The sequence below is a fragment of the Hirundo rustica genome, chromosome Z (genome assembly GCF_015227805.2).
Source record: "Hirundo rustica isolate bHirRus1 chromosome Z, bHirRus1.pri.v3, whole genome shotgun sequence".
Lineage (NCBI taxonomy): Eukaryota > Metazoa > Chordata > Aves > Passeriformes > Hirundinidae > Hirundo > Hirundo rustica.
In genome coordinates, this window is record NC_053488.1 from 21,803,220 (window position 1) to 21,821,568 (window position 18,349).

The 18,349-nt window shown below is 52.2% G+C and overlaps 1 protein-coding gene across 4 annotated transcripts in view; it reads right to left on the bottom strand.

The window, feature by feature from the left end:
* CNTFR (ciliary neurotrophic factor receptor) overlaps positions 1 to 14,771 on the bottom strand; it is a 203,099-nt gene extending 188,328 nt beyond the window's left edge. For 2 of the 4 annotated variants that reach the window (XM_040090115.2, XM_058424077.1), the window contains exons 1-2: positions 14,606 to 14,735; positions 12,301 to 12,473 (exon numbers count right to left, since the gene is read on the bottom strand). Coding sequence is in view for 1 of the 4 variants with exons in the window: in XM_040090114.2 (XP_039946048.1) it covers positions 14,606 to 14,704 (99 nt within the window). In the remaining 3 variants the exon portion in view is untranslated. Of the gene's footprint in view, positions 1 to 12,300; positions 12,474 to 14,605 lie in introns of all 4 variants that reach the window. The other 2 variants (XM_040090114.2, XM_058424078.1) reach the window with 2 other exon arrangements.
* Positions 14,772 to 18,349: the final 3,578 nt, after the last annotated feature.

The window sequence follows — 18,349 nt, forward strand, 5'->3', positions numbered from 1 at the left end:
CAGGCACTGGCAGGTCTTATTTGTAAGATGATGAAGCGGTCTGAAACCTTCCACATACATGCCAATTAGATGCTCCAAACCTCAGGCTCAGTGGAAGGTCAAGAGCATGGTGTGCCGTGCTCAGCCGCACACTCGGGCTCCTCGATGGGATGTCTGAGGAGCGCCTGGAACAGCATCCACTGCATGGGTTCATGGTTCACAGAAATTGGCTTAAAATTGGGGGGGGGCGGGGGGGGTGCGGTGTGCTAGAAATGAAAGTTTAGTGTTTTTTTGTTTTAAACAGGGAGGCCAGACGTGTAACAGTCTCACAACTTCAAGCTGTTTTGATCCAGCCAGCCCCCTCTCTGCTGCATTCTGTCAGGAGACAGGCACAAAGCACCAATTAAAGACGAGTTATGTTTTTTCTGTCAGGCAAAAAAGAAAAAGGGGCGGGGGGGGGGAAGATGATGGGAAGAGGGGAGATGAAATCCAGCCCTGGAGTAATTTTGCTTTCAAAGCAAGCTGTCAAGGCAACCCCCTCTCCTTCCATCTCCCGCGGAGGAAGAGCAAGGGAGCACCCGCGCGCCTGCTGCGGACGTGTGGCATCAGTCATCAGACCACACCATCAGTCACTTGGCACATCAGGCCGAGCCATGCCCTCGCCTTTCCCTGGACATCCGTCAAAGCCCGTGACAGGGAGCCAGAGCAGCAGATTCTTAGTGAAGATGAGTTGAGCACAAGACCCACCAGCTCTGATGACAAGAATCCCCACTTATGAGCAATTAGATTGGGAACAAAACAAAACAAAAGCAGCAAGGACTCCGGGCACTAGCTAGCTGACGTGACCACAACATCAGCTCCATTCTTCCGTGATAGAGACACGCACAGCCAGCACAAGCATGCAAACACTGCCTCTTCTGCCATATAGGTTACCATGTTTGAAGGTTCCCTGCAGCTCTCCTCCTCTCAGCTGAGCTCAGGACAGAGAGCTGAGAGCTTCCCACACCACTGCTTGGTTCAAACCAAGGCTACCTGCCTTGGCAGCATACTGCCAAGGAACCACAGCAGCAGCATGGACACAGCAAGGTCTCCATCACTTTGGGCTCGTGCCACCACCTTGGAATCTACCTTGAGCACTTGAAAGCTATTCCCAGATCTCATCCAGCGAGCACCAAACAGTTCTGCAGCTGGACTGATTAAGAAGATTACAAGAAGATCCCTCTGGGCTTTATTGTTATATGAAGAAGATAAATAGCAAGCACAACCCCTTCTAGGGTGAAAAAGGGCAGGCATTTTGACACTGCGCAAGCACCAACCCTGGATTTAATACCCCTCTGTTTCTTCAGAAAAGTACCATTTTCAGAGCCCATTGGTACTGATTATGGCATCAACTTCACTCCCACCTCTTCCTTCCTGGGCTTTCTGAAAGCCTCAGCTAATTACACGAGCAAAGTCACCCATGGGAGATAATGCACTCCCTCATTTCAAAAGGGTGGCACTTGTGCTGGGCTGACTGCTCCCATGGAGGGGATAATCTCTGCCGCCTTGTCAGGGCCCAGTCATCTGGGCTGCATCCACCCCACATTCAGGCCAGAGGAGGAGGGAAGAGCATCCCTACTCCAGTTTAGGTCTGCTTAGGCTGGCTGCACACGCTCCCAGCTCTCTCGCAAGTGCCCTGCTCATTAGCATGGGGTCACTCAGCTGCAGCAGGGCACAAGTACCACTTGGCTATTGCAACACCACTCACGTCCACTGCTGTAGAAGTGTTGAATTTCTCTTAAGAGCTTCAGTTTGAATTTAAGGGAGGAAAAAAAAAATCTCACAAAGAATTGCAGGATCTCTGTAAACATACCAGAGGAAAAAAGAAAGTGAATCTTTGAGCCTCTTGACCTTGACAATGTCCTTATAATTACAAGACTATTTATTTTCAGTTAAACCCCAACTATTGAACAGACAGTGTCGAGTTGGTTTTTTCCTGAGCAGGTGATTATCCTGCCTGACTAATCTAATGAAAATTATCAGGAGGCTACTGACCTCCTGCTACACACGCTAAATAATGCACAAAGCTTCAGGATCAGACAGGCAAATCATAACCCTGCCTTATCTTAATCACTTTCTATACAGCTCCAGGCCTGTTCCACTCCTTGTTGGCTGTGTTAGCCAAATGCTATCTCAGTGGAAACCACAGCAGAGCCAGCCCTGAGAACTGCACAGCAAAAAGTTACCTCTTTAAGATTTATTTTTGTAAAAGCCAAGAGCTGCAGAGGCAGATATATTTAGTCTCTAAGCTGCTGTCTGGCTCCTGAGCTTATAGCATGAGGCGGCGGTCCCCTGGCACCTGGCTTTGGGAAAAGCAGTATTTTCCTGCTGCTTTGATGCAGGGTAAAAGAAAGGCAAGGTATTGAAAAACAATATGCACAAAGGGGCTCATTGTTCCAGACAGGTAAAGCCACCTTTCCACTCCATCCTCTTGGAACCTTGTGTCAGCCTCCCCTGAAAACAGGGCTGTCCACAGCTTCTAAAAATGCCACAGCGTGGCATGAGGACTAGGGCAAAGAAAGAGGACCCAAGAACAGGGATGCTCTGTCCCCAGCTCGGGGCCTGAGGATCTACAGCAATCCTGTCCCACTCTTTGCAGCACCAGACTCCCTCAGGAGAGACAAGTACAGCAGATAAAAGACATAAAAGACTACAAATATCAACTAAGGAGCATAGAACTAAGAAGATATTAAAAAAGAAGTTATCACACACTCCCCACACAGCCTCAGCCTGAACAGCACCCACAGCTCGACGATCGGAATGCATTGGGGTGACTTAACACCTAAAATAAGTTTCCACTTGGAAATATAGAGAGAATGGTGGAAAAACACTGCTAAAGGACAAACTAATTTTTACACAATCCGTTTCCTAACATGAAACCCCAGCTACAACACCAGAGACAAGACCCCCTCTTATCCAGCCTGACCTGGCTGCTTCATCCTCAGCACCCATCATATGTGGCTCTTCCTGGCACAGGAGCTCCCAGATCTCCTCCCATCACTGCTGCAGCCAGGAGCTTCACCTCGCAGCTCTCGCAAACTGCTGACAGCCTCAGCAGTCTGCTCCTACCCTGCAAGATTCTCCCCATCCACAAAACACCTGGCTTATCCTCCCACCCCAGAAATCTTGAGAAACTTTTCTCCAGCTGGGGAGGTGCTCAGCATGATGTGGGTGGACAGGATTCCTCATATTTTAAATGGCCATTTTTTTCCCATCATATGACCTTTCAGAAGAAGAGGGACGGTCTCTTCTAAAGTGAGCAGGAAAAAAGCCCAAGGTGGTTTTAGGCAGGACAGAAGAGGGAGCAAGAGAAAGCATAAAAAGACAGGCAGGAAATAGCACAAGCTTCAGCTTTGGGAAAATACCAGTTAACACGTGCAAGGAAAATGATCCATAGCAGCAATATTCAAAGGGAAGCAAAAATCTGGGAAAAATTAATGTCCACAGCAGCAATTGTTGGGGGGGCGGGGTGGGGGGGGTGGGGAACGATGAACAGCAATCAGGCAGGGTTTTCAAACTGAGCAGTACTGAGACAGAGGCTCTTCCCAGGGCAGATCTCAAATCTGCAGATGGAAGGGTTCTGCACTACTGCACTACTACTCTGTGGACATAGCCATGCCCAAGGGTGTCTCCAGAGAGATGATCCTGATTCCCATGGAGCCTTTTAATGCCATCTGGACATCGGATGGCTAAAAGGGTTAACTGCCCAGGACACAGCAGGAGAAAAGATCCTTTGCTTTTAATCTCAGTTTTAGAGAGCTGCCTGTTGCTGAGGCATCTGAACTACTTCTGGACAGGAGTCAGAACAATAAAAAAATTCCTCCGTCTCCTAGTCTGGGTGACAAGAGCAACCTCTGGCTTTTCTGGTGACTGAAGCCAACGTTTTAAGTGGTTGTGTCACTCAGCCTTGCTCCATCCACATACCCCGCCTCTGCCCGGAAAAGCCAAGGGGCAGGTCAGTTTGTGTCTCTGCTGTCTGGCAGCTGCTTGATATCCCCCACAGGCACAGCTGGGGTTGCAAGAGGGCCACTGGCTGGGTTAAACTGGCAGCACCCCACTGAGTTATGGGGCACCCTGTTGAACTGCCATCCTTGCTGAAAGATGCTGCTCAGGGACAGCTGAGACAGCTCCCAACAGGCACTGTGCAGGGTCTGGTGAAAGTAAAGTGGAAGGTGAGAGCCTGGCAAAATCCAGAGAACTACAGCTCTGCCTGTTACGGAGGAGGCTTGCACAAGAAGAAGGGACGGAGTTAAAACCACATTGCACAAAGCCCTCAAGAACGCTCCAAGGACTAAAGCTGGAGCTGGCTGATGGTGCTGGGACCAAGGGATGGCTCTGGCTCCAGCTCCAGAGCCTGCATCCGTCCCTGGCTCCCTATTCCAGACCAGGGTAAACACCATCTCCTTCTCATGCCAGGAAACAAGCACTGAGTTTTGCCACTAACACAGTAGCAGGAGGTTGTGACTGCCTGGGAGGGACTGCGACACACCAGATCTTGCAAATGCATGTTCTGGGGAGGTTTCTCCACTCCCCAAGCTGACTTCCAGCTGGAGACACGTGTCTGTGCTTGTCCCCAAGGCAGACAGCAGCAACAGAGGCATCCTTTGGTGCCACTCCCCACCAGCAGAGCATGGCAAAGTCTTGGAGTGACAGCCTACAGGGACACGGGAGCAATTTCCTTGCCACATACACACGGACAGCGCTCGCCTTCCTTGCTGAAACCCAGTGGGTGAGATGCTGATCAGTGCCACTCATCCTGGCTGTCTCAATGAGGCAGACACCCAGCCCGCTGGGTCTCTGCTGAGAGCCCACCAGCTCACGGCACACATGCTTGGCTCTAAGACCTAGGTCAGATGTAGGCTTAGGGAGGAAGAAGGGTTTGCCTGAAAGTCTCTACCGCTGCCCTCCCCACCCCAACACATCTTTTTCAGTGCAAACCTGGCTCTGTCTGCTGCTTTCGAACAGCTACTGCTAGCTGAGCCTAGAACGGCCTGATCAACAGGAAGAGGAAGGCAGCTAAAATCTGTTTCTTTTCACCCGTCCACCAGTAGAGCTGTTGCTCCAGCCCCCACATGTTAATGCCACTGATGGGAGGCAGGAGGAACCCAGCTGGACTCCTCCAAGGCAGGGATGGAGCAGAGTGAGCTGTTGCTGGGCCAGCACTTAGGAGAAAAGAATCTTCAGCCTTACAGCTCAGCAAATTTGATCTGAAACCAGCAAGAGAGAAAAAAAGTAAAGCTTTTAAATGTCATCTCAGGTTTGAATGCCAGAAGCACTACAGACAGACAGAAATACAGACAGACAGATAGACAGATAAGCACAGTGCTGCACAAAGAGCCGGATGCCCTACTTTGATCTACACAAGTGTTTACTAATGTGTCCCACAGCTGGCAGGAGCTGTTAGCAACTCAAGAAATCTGGTTTTCTGCCACCAGCTCTGCTCTGGGAACTCAAGGAAATCCCAAAGCCACTCCATGTTTCAGTTTCCCCTCTTTGAAGGCAATGATGCCTCCCTCCAACCCTTAGTGGTGGCAGGGTTAAAGGCTGACCCTGGTAATGTACTGCAGCAAACAGGCTTGGGGAGCCCTGCAAGCCTAAATGCAGATGTGCATTGAGTTAAACCTCTAGTTTGGGTCCTATACCCAAAGACAGGCCAGATTTCTGGAAGTCCTTGGGAGAGGCAAAATCAAAATCATCAGCACAAATCCTTTGCTGTTTGGCTCTTTTGACCTGGGAAAGTCACACCATCATGTCCTTCCTTCCTCTGGAAGAAGCTGGGGAGATACCACATGCACTTGTGCAGAAATGGCTTCTCCCCTGCATAAGAAAGCCCTGCTTGGAAAAAACACCACCTCTTCAGGCCTGACCACAGGTACAGATTTACCAAAACTAGGAAGCACAAATGCTGCATGCCCCTGAAGTCAAGGACCCACCACGGCTGTTGGGGAAGTTCCTCCTCATCCTCGCTTTGCAGTGGAAGAAGCTAGGGTGAAGCTGAAACTGCTGATCCAGAACAAAGGCTGGGGTAGAGCAGATGTGTCTGTACAGCAGAAATCACTCTGCAGAGTAGGGATGATCGATGATCCCTCTTCCAGGCCTCCTCCCACCTAAACAAGCCCCAAGAACATGGTGTGCCTCGGCGCTGCTGGAAGATGGCAACACGCACAAAACTGGAGCCCAGCAGGCAGGGTGTGCCAATGGGAATGACTGATGCTAGCTCGCTGGATTTCTGAAGGATGGACGCCTTCACTGAGAGCTGCCAGGTGCATGCCTGGGATGTCCCCAGAACTCAGGTTTCACCGAGCTCAAACTGCACCTTCTGGCAAAACAACTCAAACTGCAGATACAAGGGAGGAGCCTCCAAAATGGTTAGGAAGTTGGGACATGACAGAAATGCCCCATCAAAAGGGCAAGGGGTTTCTGCCAGGTAGCACAACAAGTCTGAGGCATGGCCAAAAGTACTGTCCAGCCAAGACATTCCCTCCCGCACAGATGTCGGCATTAGCTGGTGCTCTGTGCCCTGTCATAGAGCCTACTTTCATGCACAGAATAAAAACTAGACTTGCCAACATACCCAATGGGCCTCTCAAACTAATCACGTTAGGAGAACTGGAAACACACCAGCAGCAAGAGCTGGCCCCTGCTCCAGAGCCCTTGCAGAAATCATGCATCCAGGAGACAGAAAAGCCTCTGTCGTTCCCGTAACCAGGTCAATAAAAGCACAGACAACTCCATCCAGAGAAAGACTTTTTTTACAAATCACAAGAAAGAGCAGCCTCAGCTCCCCCAGCTGCAAATAGGTGGGCAGGCACAAAGAGGCAGCACAGAAACGTGTCTGTGCAACACGTGTGGGCAATCGGCCACCCCGCACATGGCCAGGATATGGGGCAAGAGGAAACCACTCTGAACCAAGCGGGAGAAAGAGCGGCAGCAGCAGCTCGGTGTGACTTCTCCCACACCCACCAGCTGGGCTCCCAAACCCAACAGCCTCCCACCCATACGTGTGTTGGGCGTGCTGGGGAGAGACAACAGGCTAGGCAAGGATTTCAGAGCTGAGAGGTCCCAGGCAGCTTTGAATGGCCTCGGATTCATGGAGTGACAGAGCCCCCCCCACTTTGGGGGGGAGCAAAAATACCCCAAATTAACTTCAACCTGGTTCCTCAAGAACAAAGCAGTCCCACCCCCAAGCCTACAGTTATCTGTGGGTGCACTTTACTGTAACACTGTTATTTCTAGAGCTCTTCATTAAGTAAGAAGCCCAGAGGACTGGACAGAGCTTTTTTTGATCGAATTTCAGAGCAGCAACAGCCTTTTGTTGTCTCTCCTTCCTTTTAACATATTTATTTTTCAAGCCCTTAGTTCAGTGTCACAGAGGAAGGTAAATCACACATTGGTGGTGAAGTCTAGCACAGGCTGCCTTCCCTTTGCATCTGAGAACAACACTCTAACCACAAGAAAGGATGTGTCCTCATTATCACCAGCATTTTTAGGCCCTAGACAAAAGGACCGTGGTGCAGAGTGTACCTAAAGCAAAAGCAGATATAAGGTTGTTTTATTATACACGATACTGTTTGATTTCACAACCAAATCTCACGCCTGGCGCCAAGGTACCCAACCCAGGCTGCTGCTCCTGTCAGGAGGGCAGCAGTGCAGACCCCTCCTTCTGTGCTGGTCAGCTTGTGACACCACAGCACAGGGAGCAGCTCCCCACCCATCACCTATAACACAGCACCCCAAAATCCTGCGTGGCCCCTGCAGCACTGGGACGCCACAGCAGCAGCACAGGGAGAGCTGCGTGGGTCAGTCTGCACTCTGCACGTTACTTGCACATGTACTCCAGAGTCTGGGAACGCCACCAGAGACCAGGAGCAGTAGGAAAATACCAGGCTGCAACTTTGTGAACAAAATTAATTCACTGGCTTAACACCCACATAATTAAAAGCAGGCGCATCCCTGGATAACTGTTAGCATGGGAGTGTGCCTGCTTGTGTGTTTGCATTGGGGAGGCTGAGATACCACCTACAAAAGCAAAAAGAGTTCCCTTGCAGAGCAGGGCTCCTCCTAACACTGATGAAACACACGGGGAACACCCTTACCCCAGAATCTATTTTATTTCCCATTGAAACAGGGGTAACAGTTGCTCCTCCCTGCCACCACGGCCTGAGCCACCCACTGCTCCCGCCTGACAATTCAGGGGGCTCTGACAGCCACAGGGACCTCAGCCCTGAGAGAGGAGAGAATAATTTTGCTCACTGTTGCTGAGAATGGCAATGGGCCCTGCTCTCCACACTTATCCACCAGTCAACTCCCTGACTTTAGGTGGCTCCTACTGGCTCTTGGCACCACTACTGGGAATGGGAGAGTGGGCAACTCCCACTCTCCTCTCCTCAAAGGGCTGACCAAACAATGGTTTTGATAGATGAACAACAGGCAGCGAGAGCAGCCCCAGAGGGAGCAACCCCCAGCCCCTGCTCTCAAAAGGGGAACAACCACCCACTGCCCAGGTGTGGTGCAGAGGAGGTCCAGGCTGCAAACTGCTTCCAATAGCAGGGAAAATCCTTTCCAGGAGCCTTTCCCTCTTACCCAGCACATCTTGTACTGCTTCCTGCATCCATTTCCCCTCACAGGGTGTGTTGCATAGTATTTAAATACAACCAGGTCTGGGCAAGCCAGATTTCAGTTGATGCCATGTCCCCTCTGTCAGGCAATGCTGAGAAAGTGGTCACGATTCCTCCACCAGCTGTTAGTACAGCATCACTTATCACAAACTCTCACAGCCTTCCTCCTCCAGCCTCCTCCATTCAGAGAGGAGCAGAAAGTGATCCCCCGCCCCCCACCCCCCCTAGGGAAGAGAGAGGAGATTTCCTACATAGTGGGCTCCAGTACTAATTCTTCCAACTGCTGCAGCTTTCCTTTCATTCTGTGACTTTATGAACATCACTCGATGTTGGCAGCAGCCCCAGAGGGTATCACAAGTCACCTTAGGGGAAAAGAACCTCTTCAAGCACCGGCATCGGGGCTGCCGCTGAGCCAGAGGGCGGCAGCTCCGGCTGCGCATGGCCACACTGACCAGACAGCTCACAGCCACGGCACTGGATCAGCCATGCCTCAAGAGGGCTTTGATGACATCTTTAGGGTGTCATGGCTAATTAGAGCCCTCACTATACCCTCTAATTAGGTAACACTTTCAGACAAATCACCCTGTCCTCTTCAAACCACTTCACACCTTCAGATACATCCCTAATTGACTTGGAAGTTGACTCGGCATTTCTTCCCGGACCTCCTTCCGTTTCACAAGGCATTTCAAAATAAACAAACCCCTGCTCCTCGGTCCTGTCTCAGAGCCCAGCTGGGGAATTGCCCTCACATCCGCACAGGAACACACCTGCACGACCTGACACAAAACCTCCATCACAGGCACAAAGCAAGCGCTCTGACGCAGCGGCAGCATCGTCCTCCTCTGATCTCTCATTCCTAGCCATCCTAGTGCTACTTTCAACAACAGCCAGCGCAGCTTTTTCTCGGAGAACAGGAGCGTTTGCGATGCATCAGTGTCCTACTAAAAATATTGCCCGGGGGCTTGTGAGAGAAGGTCTCCAGCAAAGGAGCCCGGTATCTGGCAACAGGAGGCATTAGAAAAAACCCTAACCACTGAGAAATTAATATGCCGGAAGGATACCAAGTGCCAACGTTTCAATCCAGAAGCTTGACTTCTGTTTTCATTAGGTAATGAATAAGCTGAAATGATCCAAATGTTTTCAGTTTCCCAATAGCACAAAATTTGAAGTAGAGAGGCAATCTACTCCCCCCATCACAACTGCAAACATGCTGAACAAAAACTATCAAAATTCATAGAAGATAAATATTGAGCCCTTAAAAGCCTGCTATGAGAACAAAGTCTCTTTATTTGCTTTCCATGAGGTTTGTTATAACAAGAGAGAAAGACACCAGTATACAGTGTTTTAATATATATACATGCATTCACAGCTGAAATAATAGATTTTAAGGACTCAGGACAATATTACAGCTGGATGTATGCAGAAATGCATAAACATACCTTCAAAAAGATTTTCTTTGCACCCTGCCCAGATGGACACATATACAATACACACGTACACACACACTCTCCATGTTTCAGATCGATCAGAACCATTCATTAAATCAGACTCTCTAAAGTTCCTGCTGCTTTGGGAAAACATGACCCTGAGGAGACATCATGCATGAACTTAACAACCAGCAGAAAATGAAACCGTAACACGCTGCATCTTGAAAGCCAGCCCTGAGTCTAACTTAATCCCTGCTCTGGACAATGCCTCTAGGGAGGCATTAAACACCATGCTAAGGTGTTTTCCTGGATTTCCCAGATTCCCCGGAGATTCCCTGGCACTCTGGCTGCAACCACCTCTGCGCTTTGGAGATGCTTCCGGCTGACCACTTCCATCGTTACTCCTGCTGCGTCCATGGCCAGTGACAGACAGACCCTTGGAGCAGCCTCTGGAGAGCTACGTCCTGCCCTGGCAGCAGGACAAGTTACCGGGACAGCTCGTGGGGTTTAACACTCGTAATCCAAAACGTGCAGGGGAATGATGCATGTGCAGGGGGATGATGTACGGGGCTTGAAGGGTCAAGAGCAGCTTTGCATCCTCCTTTCCCACCCCCAACAAAGGAATTCCAGCAGATCTCGTGCCCCCTAGTGTCATGCTGGCGAACGGACCGACACCGGGCACTGCCAAGCATCAGCTACCGCCTGGCCCAGGCAGTACCCACTTGCTCATCCCACGGTGAAGAAGCCAACCGTGTCCTACCGGCACCTAGAGCGTAGTGAAACACCACTCCCAGCAGTTCTTGTAAGAGACAGCATGGGCTTGTGTCCCTCCCCAGCACGCCAGGGCAGACACAGCCCCCCGGACGTCCCCATGCCCAGCAATTTTGGCCACCTCTGTTCTGCTCTGGAGGAGCCCTGACACGACCTGCCCCTCCAGCAGATAGCCCAAGCGGTGTCCCTGGAGGAGGGCCAAGAGGAGGAGGCAGAGAGCATCTGCAGTGGACACAGTCCAGAATACAACTCCTCCTAAAAATAGATAGATCCTTCCAGGGAATGGGAATGCTCAGTCCTAGGAGCTCAGGGTTTGGCACGATAAAACTTCAAAGTGCATGAATGCAAGGCACTTTGTTACCCTGTTTTCTTCCACCTGTGGCATCAGGCTCTGGCTATGAGCACAAGAAGCAACAAACAAAATCAGCCCAGAACCCAGCATCCCCATGTGCCAGCCTGCCCTGACCAAAGATCCAGCATCTCCTTGGAAAATGCCCGTGCTGAGTGCAACACTAATGTGTGCAACCAAGCCCCACACACAGAGCACCTAAACAAGAGCAGTGTGCTGGAAAGGTGCACAGGAAATGTGCATGCACATGCCTCAGTTTCCCCATCTGCCCAGCTTAGCCTCTCTTATTTTTCTCATCTCTCCTGTTCAGCTATTAGTTCTTGTGGGAAGAGGTACACCAGGAATACACCTAGACCACCAGCCCCTTCCAACATCTGCTAGCAGCATGCAACCAAACCTCAGTAACCCATCACCAAAATTTGGAGGAATTCTCCCCAGGGCACTGACCTGAGTATGCTGCTTTCTTCTGCAACACCGAGCAGGGACTATAGCTTGGAATAATGGGGAAGTAACTCAGTTCAGTGCTGACAAAGCATCACAAGCCCCAGCGGGGTGGGAGGGGAGGAGGTGTCCTTCCCTCACGCTGCCATGCCTGGTATACATCATGTTTAGGGCCAGGCATACGTCACCAACACAAAATGGACAAATTGGAGGGATTTCAGAAAAATGAGCGACAAAGATGATCAGGAGGCAGAAGGGATTGATTTACAAGGGGAGATTAAAAAAGCTGCGAACAGCCTCACTGGGCTGAGCAAGTACTGACTGCAAGAAGCAGTTGGATGCCAATCTGCAAATGGGATGAAAACAATATGGGAAGGAGTAATTCAGCATCTTCATCAGCACTGGGATGACATCAGCGGGAACTCAAAGCTGAGTAGGCAGGGGAAAAAACCCTCAAACAAACCCAAAAACTCCTTTCCTAGTTACACGACTGTTTCCATCAAAACACTCAAAGTCCCCAAAACTCACTCTGCCTCGGGCAAGGACCCTTGGGAATAACTGAGCCTGTGCACGCACACACACATGCACACAAAAAGACACGCACACCCAAACACACACAAACACACACACACAAACATACACACACTGAGAGAACCCTTTCCCACCCCTGACTCACACTCAGGAAAGCAGCAGGGCCGCCACGATAGCCGGAGAGGATGGAGGCTTCACGCTTGCAGGGGAGCAGTGGAGAGTGAAGGCTAGAGCTGCCAGTAGCAGTGGGAAGGTCCCCGCAGAAGGATGCTTTTGGACTCCTGGGTCTTCACAGGGGAAAGGTGCTGAGATGGCTTCCTGCAAAGTGGCAGGAGTGAGCTCAGCTGTGAGCACTCAGATATTTACACACAAACAGCACATTACTCAGCAACTCCCATTTGTCAGGCATAATGGCAGCAGCAGCAATAATAAACGACAGAGCTGAGAGACAGGCTCCCCAGGCACACACCCAGCCTCAGCCTGAGCTGGAGCAGGATGCATGCCTCCAGCTTGCAGGGAATTAACTGAGAGTGGCCAGGAGCTGGGGACTTGCACCCACAAAACTCCTGCTGCTGGCTTCAGGGAGTCAGTCACGTCTCCAAAAGCTAAGCCTTGGCTGCACAGTTATTTGAATGTGTGTGTGCGTCACAAGCTTTGTGGCTCTGAGAGGTACCGGGGCTTCTCCCAAGTCCAGGAGGTGCTGAGCACTTTTTGGGGGAAGGGGGTGCAGAATCCTGGCAGAATGGGGTCCTCTTGGGGTCAATCAGACCAAAGATAATGTACGATCATTGGATCATGGCTTGGCTTGCTTTGACAAGAGGCTCTGATAAACTTATCTTGAGGAGCTGTGGCAATGAAGTCTGCCAGGCAGGAGGCTCTCATTTCTAAAGCTCAGCCTGTCTTGGGAAAGTCTCCCGCTGCAGAGAGCCCCGGAGAACTCTGGTCCCAGGACCTGGTCCCAGCCTGCTGCCTGGCCAGACACGAGCATCCCTTGCACTTCTCCAGATTATCACAGCAAAACGAACTCCTCGTGGAGGGGCAAGGCAGGGATCCAGGAGTAAGAACGGCTGCTCCCATGTATTTGCATTTTGCAGGAAGCAGACAATGTCAATGCTTCGCTGCCTGAACATACAGCCAGTGGGGCCGGCAGCAGCATGTGCAGGTCTGGTCCCTCACAAATACACAACATGGTGTGTTGAGAGTGGGCACAGTCAGTGAAATTCGCTCAATCTGAGCCGATGTCAGCAAGTTCCCAAGCAAAAAGCAATCCGAGGAAAGGACCTCCTCAACCATTCCATAAATTAAAACACAAAGAAATGGAAAAAAGAAATCAAAGAGCTTTGCAGGCAATCCCCTTTCTGTTACCTGCACTCTGAACAGACCCTGCACATGTGCCCGTAAGCGTGGAGTGGGGGAATAAGGGAGTGAAGAAGTGCCGATCGTTATAGCAAAAAAAGTTTAGTGCTAAAAGAAACAACTGCCAGAAAAGCCGGGGAAGCCGAAACATGCAGACCTGGTTCTGTCCCCCGTGAAGGCAGCACAAATTGGCTCACGAGATGACTAGAGTCACAACTCGTTTTCAGGATTGCAGTGGGGGAAGTCACCAAGATGTGGAAATGTTAGGGAGTTTTGTGCAGCATAGGGATCGGTGTGTATTATGCAATTCTGGAAAGCAGCCCTTGTACTCACGCTCGGGATGAACTGCCTGCCTAACCCACCGAAAGCAGCTCCCCAGAAGCGCCATGCAGACACTTTTCTTTATAAAATCACACTTCAGAAAAAATAAAATAAAATAAAATGCATAATAACAATAATAATAGTAATAAAATCTGCACTGCTACAGCAGAGAAGACGGCAGGTTGTGCCTTTGGAGAGACGGAGAAGAAGCCTGCTCTCCCGCCCAGGAAATCCACGGGCTCCGGTTTACAAAGAGCCGCCCCGCAGTCCCAGCCGCTCCAGCCCCGTGCACTGCCGCAGGGAGAGCTCATCCCTCCCAGCCCGCAACCTGGTGCCGGCCGCGGTGCCCTCCCGGCCGGGCAGGGACGGGGGTCCCGCCGCCGCGCCCCGATGCGGACCCGCTGTCTCGGAGCGTGCGGCGACGCTCCGGCCCCTTGTCCCCCATCTCTCCCCGCCGGGAACAAGCGCACGGCGGGGCAGGAAAGTAAGTTGCCCAAATTGTTTCCTCATCGGGGGGTGGACGCGCGGCCCACGTCGGGGCGCGGACACGCGCGGGCGCTGGAAAGGTGCGCGGCTGCGGCGCGGGAGGGAACACAAGACCGGGAGCGAATGCGGGGGAAGAAAGCGTTCCCCCCCGCCTTCCTTTCCGCCTCCCTCGCCGGCGGGTCCCGCGGCTCGCCTCCGCTGACCCCCGTGCCCGCACGCCGCCTCCCCCGTCCCGCGGGTGGGGGTACACCCGTGCCGCCCTCCGGCCCCGGCCGCCCGGTACTCACGTCGCCTTCCTTGCCGCCGCTCTCGGCGCTACCCCATGCAACCACCGGCTGCTTCTGCACCGGCTCGGGGGCTATAAGCTCTTTTAAACTCCAGCACATAACCCATGTGACCGCAGAAGCCACTGGTAAGGAGCGCCGGGGAGCCAGCGATGAGCTCAGCCCGCACCCCCCGGCACGGCGCCGGGGACGCGCTCCCGGCCCCGCCGCGACGCGCGCACCCGCCCGCAAACACAGACGCACATACGGCACACACACACACGGGCTCACAAACACAAACACACGCACGCACACCCACACGCGCACCCCCCACAGCCGCACACTGGTCCACGCCTCTGCGGACACGCCGCCGCCGCCTCCTCCCTCCCCACGGATGCTGAGCCGGAGGGAGCCACCGCGCACACGGGCGCCACACCGACCCCCGTGCAAATGCACACTCGTGGAAGCACCGTGGGGACGGCGTCCCGCACACACGCACACACACATCACGAGCAGCCGTCCCTGCAAGTCCCCCCACGTCCCCAGAGGTGCAGCCCCGAGTGGAAGCAGCAGGCTCGTGGTCACCCCCGCACGCGCCCTGTGCACACGCACACCGTGATCGTGCACGATGCACCCTCCACACGCACAGTCCCTTCCCTCCATCCCGGAGATGCAGACCCAAGAGAAGGCGCCGCGCTACCATTTCCGTGCACACGTCCGTGCGCATTCTTGCACAAACCGCACTCGTGGGTGCCGCGCTCCCTCACACCAACACCCTCCTGGAGTGCCCAACAGTGCTCACGGGAAGATGCACACCGTCAGGAAAGCGTCTCGCTCACCCCTCTCACACACGTTGCACGACCAAACACCCAACACACGCGTGGGCTGTGCTCCCTCTCACACAACCATTGCAGCCACACCTGCACCCACCTTCCCCGCTTCAATAAAACCTGCTGGTGGGTGCTGAACAAGCCCACCCTGCCCATCCATCACAGCCTCAGGCTGTGGGATCCCCTGCAGCATGAGAGAACACCGCACTTACCATCACAGGTAAGGGCAGAGAGCCGTCACACATGTGGGTGGGGTCTGCAGGGCAAAAAGGACAGATGTCCCCCTGTGCTGTGCTCTGTTACCCCTGATGGTGGGGAAGCCCCAGGGGTGGCCGTACAGCTGGGCCAGGTTGCCCACTCCAGCCACGACGCAACAGAATTGGGAGTGCCAGGCTGAAATGTGCCAAGCAGGGACGGGAGCCGGGTGTGAGGCTTTGGTGTGCAAAAAGCTGGGACAGGCAGGCCTGGCTGGGCAGGTGCAGGCGTGTGCTGCTGGGGCACGCCAGCAACACGTGTGAGAAGGCAGAGCTGGCAGGCAGAGGGCTCCGCTGAGAGCTGAGTTATGGAAAATGACTCTTTCCAAGGAATTGCTAAAATTAAAGCAGCAGTGAGGCCAAGCAAGCGGGAGCCAATGGGGAGGGTGAGCAAGGACAGCCAAGCGGCCTCAGGGCAAGGAAGGGCAGGGTGGGCAGGAGGCCGAGGGGAAGGCACCTTTGCAGGGCATCCACCCCCACCTCCAGCTCCTGCCAACTGCCCAGGCAACTGCAGACTCCTTGCAGGTAGGATTTGGAAAAAGACTGACTGGCATCCTGGTGGCACTGGCTGGGGGATGCCATGGAGCAGGGGGCCTGGGGGAAATAGCCTTTCCCAGACACATCTCCCACTTGGCTGCCAGTGTGCAGAAAAATACCTCTGTTTTCCCAGCCTGGAAAAGACAAATGCCCATGAAGAAACAGCCTGCTCCCTGCCAGGGGCTAGTTGCCAGCAAGGGGCAGGGAGCAGTGCCCGCAGGGGATTTGGGGAGCCCTGCAGAGCCCTGTAACTCATTATGCGCATCCCCTGCCCTAATGTTTAGCCTAGTGACTGTTGAAGTGCTGGGCTGGGGTGCTGCTCCCTGGACATCAGCATTCAGGTCGGCAGTGAGGGCTGTTCCAGCTTCCAGATATCTGAGTGTTCCCAGCTCAAATCCCTGTGACTCAGGAAACAACACATGCGAGAAAACTCTGCGGAGAGACTTGGGAGAAATACTCCCATTGGCAGGTTCCCACTTTCCCTGGCATCCCAGGACTTCTCCTGGTCTGAAGAAAACAACAGTAGTAACAAAACAACAGAAGTTTCTTCCTGATTTTTCTGTTAAAGAAAAACTCAAAATCCTAATCTTGTAGGGCAAGCCTACAAAAGTAATTCACTTTTGTTTTAACGAGATAAATGTTGATCAAATCACAGCTACCACCTCTCTTTGCAGTTGTGAAGACAATGTCACACAGGCAGAGAAAGGGGGCTGGGTGGGAGCCAGGTTTTGTCTAGTTTTTTGTTGATGCTGCTAAAAGACACTAATTGGATGGATATAGTGATATTTTGTCTCAGATGGAAGTGCACAATAAATTATTTGTTTATTGTTAGTAGTTTTATCTATGAAGAATAACCAGCATGTTGGGACTCTGCGGGTATTTGTGATAGCAGGTCCTGGGGGGGGAAAAAAAAAAAAAAAAAATAGAAGTCAAAAGGAGATGTCTCCAAGGCTTTTCAAAAGGATGCGGCAGAGCTGAGGAGTGACCCTGCTGCCCAGAAAGTCAGGGCTAGATTGAAGTAGTCACAAAATGGAAGAAAAGGGAAAAAAAATTCCAACCCCTTATTCTCCCTCTCCATCCCTCCTTGCTGTCAGACAGGATCAGAGCTGAAAAAGAAAGAGTAAAAGCTGTGCAAGTGTGTCAGGTTTTGTGGGGACAGGAATGGAAAGATACTGGAGCGTTAATAGGTCCAGGAAGAGATCTGAACCTGGGGAAATGATTCTCCATTAGCTTATGAGCCAGCATGGGTCCATCACCCTGGGCTGCTTTCCCCATCCATAGCACCCCAGAGGGAGCCACTCAGAGAAAGCAAGGGGCTCATCACAAGCCTGTACGCTGATGTCCAGCCAGGACACTTACCACCAAAAATGCCCCCCTACCGCATTATGTGCCATGCCCAGGCTCTGGCAGCAGCGGTACCCCAAGCAGGAGAGCAGATGCTGCACAGCTGCATGGCATATAGTACAGTTGAGCCATGGTCAGATCCTGAACTGGCCAGCTTGAGGCTGGTCCTGGCCAGTTGTAAAGCAGCACAGATCTCTTGGACACCTGAGGCCAGAGCTCAAGGGACAGTATTGGCCTGGTTTGCCCCAAAGCTGTGCGTATACGAGGTGAGAGTCTGAGCCAGTGCCTTTCCAAACCGTTTATTTGATACTCTGTGGCAAACATCTGACTAAATTACTCACAGATTATTCAAACATCAGGAGAGCTGATTAAATGATTACTGGTGAATCATTTGTTCAAAGCAAAATGCCCAAATTCCTACACTGAACTACTGGCAGGCAACAGCAGATGAGTTTCAGTCCTCCAAAATCCCTGAGCTCACATCAGCCCCTGAGTCTGCACTCCTTGCTCACGGCTTCTCCAAAATATCCGCCCCCTGCCCGACCCCTTGCCACTGGCAGGAGCAAGGTGAATAGGAGACGTGGGGAACCATTCCTTGAATTCCTGCTGGACTTCAGGCGAACAACAACACAGCAGGCTGAGCTAGGAGCCTTGTCTCTTGCCTTTGCACAAAAGAGATTCTCTGGAGGGGGAAAAACCCCACAACAATGGTGAGGAAACGTACAAGAAAACTGCAAAGAAAGCAGCTGACCTTGCATGCCGCAGGCCAGAAAAAAGTACAAATGTTCTTGCAAAGAAGCAGG